Raw genomic sequence first — 4,775 nt, forward strand, 5'->3', positions numbered from 1 at the left:
ATCACGCGATTTACTGATGCTGTATAATCATTGGTCAGAGATGCCTATAACAGAAAAAGAAAAGCCAATTTTTCATTGAAGATAAAGTAATTTAAGAAGCCTCATATAAACATGCCATGTCAAAAAAATGTAAAAGAAAAAAAATTGTCCGGCATCAAAAGCCATACCTGCAGGGCCATTGAACATACTCCAAGATCCCATACTTTAAAATTTCTAAGAGCAATCCTTTCACGGCTACCTAACTCCCATAACATGACATCACCCATGTTTGTTCCAACTGATACAGGCACACATTAAGTAAGAGAAAAGAAGGGTAAGATCTGCAATTCCAAAAACCTAATTTCAAATAAAACTCCACCACAGGAATAGAAACAGAAATTACATTCAGTACATTAATAAGGCTCACCCAGAAGAAGAATTTGTTGCACTGGATGGAAATCCATACTCTTGACAGCTGAACCCTGATTTAGAGTCATAACAACAGTTTTGGGCAACTCGTCGGTACCATGGTAACTTTGACCATGGCTTTGGGGGGTGTATGCCACAGGCAGAATATTTACTGGCAGATTGTTGACCTGTTGAAAAATTATTTATGCATCACCAATTACATAGACTTATTCTTTGGCATTGATCTTTCAAGCAAGGGCAAAACTAACATACTATTTTTTTTTCAAGCAAAGGAAAAGGCTAAATTTTGGGTTTAAAGACAACATGAGTGGACCTCAGATTCAGAAGATAAAGAATTAGCGTCAAAATGACATAGTAGCATACCAAAAAAATAAATCAGTCATACATATCATTCATGTTATCCCCCCCCCCCAACCCCCACCCCTTCCCCCTTCTGGCATCGTAAATACTAGATGGAATCCGTGAAGTGTGTGCGATGAAAAAAGGCAGGCACAAACCAAAACCCAAAGAACCTAATTAACACATTTCTCTGAAATTCCTGCCCTCTATTTGATTTTTTTTTTTTTTTAAAAAAAAAAAAACCAGTATAAGCTTAGATTCAAAAGAATTTATGTTAATCTATTATAATGACCATTCTATTTTCATAACATATAAAGAATAATCCATTTTAATAGGAGTTTCTAATATGTAAGGGGGGACAAGAGCACTTGAAGGGATAAGTCAGTTAATCATCACTTAATAAGTATGGAATATCTCAGGAGTAACTATATCTTCAAGTTAGAGTGAAAATTGCCCACTAAGACATTTTTGAGCACCCCCATCAACTCAAAATTGTAAGACAAATATCATTGATGCGCTATGGGTACCTATTTTCTACTCACAATGTGACAAGGAAAAAGAATTCAACTGCAACACCAGCAAAACTGTCACAGGAACAGAACAAAAGAATAAAAGAATAAATTCAATGTTGCATTGTGTGACAAGGTGGATCTCACAATGTGCCAAGGAAGAGATGAACACTGCAACAATGGCACAACTGTGACTCGAAGAAAGAACAAGAAACGAGGGGGCCAGGAGAGGGGTAGGAAGATTCAACTCCCATTGTGTAATAAGAGAACCCTCACATCTAACTAACTGCATTGATCAAGATCTTCAGGGATCATAGAGTGGCACCACAATTCTCAAGACATGTTAAAAGATATATCCAAAATCAGATAAGCAAGAGTTTAATATTTTAGTAATAGGACTCGGATTTCCACTTTGTAAATTGAATTTATAAACGATGTGTAGTACCTCATCTGATATTCCAAAATGTCTTGGTCTCTTCAACACATGCTCAGAATCAGCTGTTTGATAGTCCATAACTGGGTTATTGGTAGGGGGCGTTCTAGGGCGCTTCAAGATGGCTGCCATGATGATAAATGAATAAAAAGGTAGAAATGTATTGAATGAGATAAATAAAATAATTCAGGTATAAAAGCAGATTGCAAAAGTATCTTGGTGTACGATATAAAGGTTAGAAGTACATCAATTGAGATGGAAACAAAGAAATTATGTAGGAAAACCAAATGCAAAAGTATCTTTTTTTGGGTAAGATAAATGCAAGTATATTAGTGTAAAACACTTCATGCTTCTCAGGTTTTGCTACAATTCTATGTATCCGTATCCTGATTATATATTGCCAATTACAGTCAACCATAACAACTAGATATGCATTCATATCATATTTACAATTGGAGGTGTCTTGAGCTAGCAAATCAGCTGCAGACACAGCTGGTCAAAAAGGTTAAGTATATGTCAATACCTGAGTTGTTAGCAGCAGTCAAACCGATGGGTCCTGCAGAGGCTGAAGGGTGAGGCACAGGAGACGGATTAGCCATCCATCCAGCAAGAGATGTTGGAAGAGCAACCGGTGTGGGCTGAAATGGCTATAAACATATAGACCAGACTCAGATAAAGAAATTCAAACTTCGAAACAACTTAATTACAAGAAAAGCGACATAGTTCTTATCTACTTTCCACTTACACCATGAGCACTCAGTGGCGGGAAAACCCCAGCCTTAGGGACACCACCCATTAAGGGATTCGTGACGGGAGATGGGGCCCGTGCACCATTAGGTGTTCCGCAACTGTGGTCTACAAATAGTGTCTTAATGTCAGGGTTAGGCCTTGGATTCTTACAAAGTTGATGCTGCCAATTTAAACTGCATTTCAATACAAAAAAATATATATACCTATTACTGAAAGCCAAGCTCAACCATTAGGTCCAAATACAAAATAAAGGAAAAACTTTCTCAAGTACCTCTGATTAATTAGTGTTCGCAATCTCGAGTTCTTCAAGGGAGGAAATTGAAGCTTATCTCGAAAAAGGGGGTTAGCCTCTATCAACTTTTTTAGTTCTGCAAGCATTATACCCCTAGCAGATTTAGTATCTCCATATTTAGACAGCTGTTCGTTATCTCTGCAAATCATTACCATGGAGTGATTTACATAGTCAGTATCATAAGAAATCCAAGAAACCAGGATCTACAAGAACAATTCCATTGAAGATAATTTCTTCATACCGAAAGTTGTCCAAAGTCAATAGCTGCGTAATTTCCTTAAAAAGCTCTTCATTAAATGCCGCGAACACTTTCAAGTCCTTAACTAAAATATCCACAGCTTTAGCACGATCCCCCCTACAATTATTATTAATTTCATTCTCAATATTTCGTACCAAATAACCTACCAAGTAGCGCAAACAAAATGACAAGCTAAAGAAGCCGTGGTTTTTGCAAATCAAATTCAGTAAGCTTTTTACACATACTTGTCTAAAGCTTCGAGGTACTTCTGCTTGCGAATCTCGAAGAAGATTTTCATCGAGTACCTATTGTCGTCAACCTTCGTGAAACCGGAGAGGTACTTCTCCACCTCCTCCCACTCCCCACTGGTCACCATATCCTCAAAATACCTCATATTGAAGAAAAACCCTGACTCTTGCTCTAACCTTCACAACCACAATCACCCAAAAATAAATAAATTAATCCATAAAACGATAACAATATATGCAAACATACACATACACAGGAAACAAAAAAAAATGGAAAATTAACCATACCTGTGAACGGTTTCTTTGAATTTCTCTTCGTCGAGAAACTGAAGTATGAGAAACACTAGTTCTCTGCTAAGCGAAGACATGGCTGTGCAGCTGAGGAACCCGAATAAAACTACCACACAGATTTAGAGCTTCACAGATCGATAGCAGTTGAGCATGCAAACCCCTAAATTATGCAGCGAATAAATCCAACAACCAAAACACAAAAGTAGTCTCAATCCAAGAATTCAACCGCAGAGCAAAATCCATGAAAAAAATTCAAGAAAAAGAAGAAAATGAGGAAGAGGAAGAAGAGAGGACGGTGCATACCGGAAACAAAGATTGGCAGCCCAGATCGGAAGGTTCTACAGAATTTCTGAGAATTATATATTAGTTTTGTTTCCTCAATCGCTCTAGAGAGCATTGGCTTTGGAGAATAGAGCTTTCTCTCTCTTTCTCTGACTCTTCTTCAGTCTTTCATTCGCAACTGACGCGTCTGTTGAGTATTTATACAGAGAAAGAAAGGATTAGGGATTTGGAAAAAAGAATGAGAGAGAGAGTCAGGGGTGTGAAGCGAAGAAACATAAGGAGTCGGACAGATTTATAATTACCGTGAGAGAGAGAGAGAGAGAGAGAGGAGATGGATTTGTGTGATAAGTACGCGCACTTATTACAAATGTGCTTATAGGGAGCATGTATATGCCCTAGATTTGGATCTTGTTTTTATTTGATTTAGGGGTGGGATTTTCTAGGTGCTCACTGATCTCACAGTTAATTACTAGTTTCTTTTTTGTATTGTCGCTTTTCTTTGGAGGGTTTTAAACTCTCTTTAAAGCTATCATTAATGAGGTGGGCTTTATTGTCAATTCATCAACTCCCCCAAACTATCAAGACATCCCTTGTAAAAGATCTTTGGCACGGTAACAACTTTCCGAATTTTGATATTTAGATGAGGATAGCAAGCTTATTACTTTCCATCATCTATTTATTATTTTATAATATATTTAAAATTTATTATTTTATTTTAAATATTTTTTTACATCCTTAATTATTTAAAAAAATATATAATTTCATTAATAATTATTTTTTTAACCATTAAAACTATATTTGATTAAAAGATTCAGTTGAGATCAATTCAGTTCAGTCTAATTTTAAATTGACTTTAACATTCAAATACTAAACTCTCAAATTATTAAATTCATCTCAACTCAAAACCTTTTTACACGTAGAATCCACAATCTTTTTCTACTCAACACATCTTTATACATGAGACTCACAATCTTTTTTAATTTTC

General features: G+C 36.3%; 1 protein-coding gene across 1 annotated transcript in view; it reads right to left on the minus strand.

The window, feature by feature from the left end:
• LOC118348855 (topless-related protein 4-like) overlaps positions 1–4,055 on the minus strand; it is a 6,373-nt gene extending 2,318 nt beyond the window's left edge. The window contains exons 1-11 of the mRNA XM_035691361.1: positions 3,812–4,055; positions 3,506–3,668; positions 3,215–3,394; positions 2,973–3,086; positions 2,711–2,869; positions 2,435–2,612; positions 2,213–2,336; positions 1,702–1,814; positions 407–575; positions 168–277; positions 6–44 (exon numbers count right to left, since the gene is read on the minus strand). Of these exons, the coding sequence (XP_035547254.1) occupies positions 6–44; positions 168–277; positions 407–575; positions 1,702–1,814; positions 2,213–2,336; positions 2,435–2,612; positions 2,711–2,869; positions 2,973–3,086; positions 3,215–3,394; positions 3,506–3,585 (1,266 nt within the window). The 5' untranslated portion in view covers positions 3,586–3,668; positions 3,812–4,055. The remainder of the gene's footprint in view (positions 1–5; positions 45–167; positions 278–406; positions 576–1,701; positions 1,815–2,212; positions 2,337–2,434; positions 2,613–2,710; positions 2,870–2,972; positions 3,087–3,214; positions 3,395–3,505; positions 3,669–3,811) is intronic.
• Positions 4,056–4,775: the final 720 nt, after the last annotated feature.

This window comes from Juglans regia, chromosome 1 (assembly GCF_001411555.2).
Source record: "Juglans regia cultivar Chandler chromosome 1, Walnut 2.0, whole genome shotgun sequence".
Lineage (NCBI taxonomy): Eukaryota > Viridiplantae > Streptophyta > Magnoliopsida > Fagales > Juglandaceae > Juglans > Juglans regia.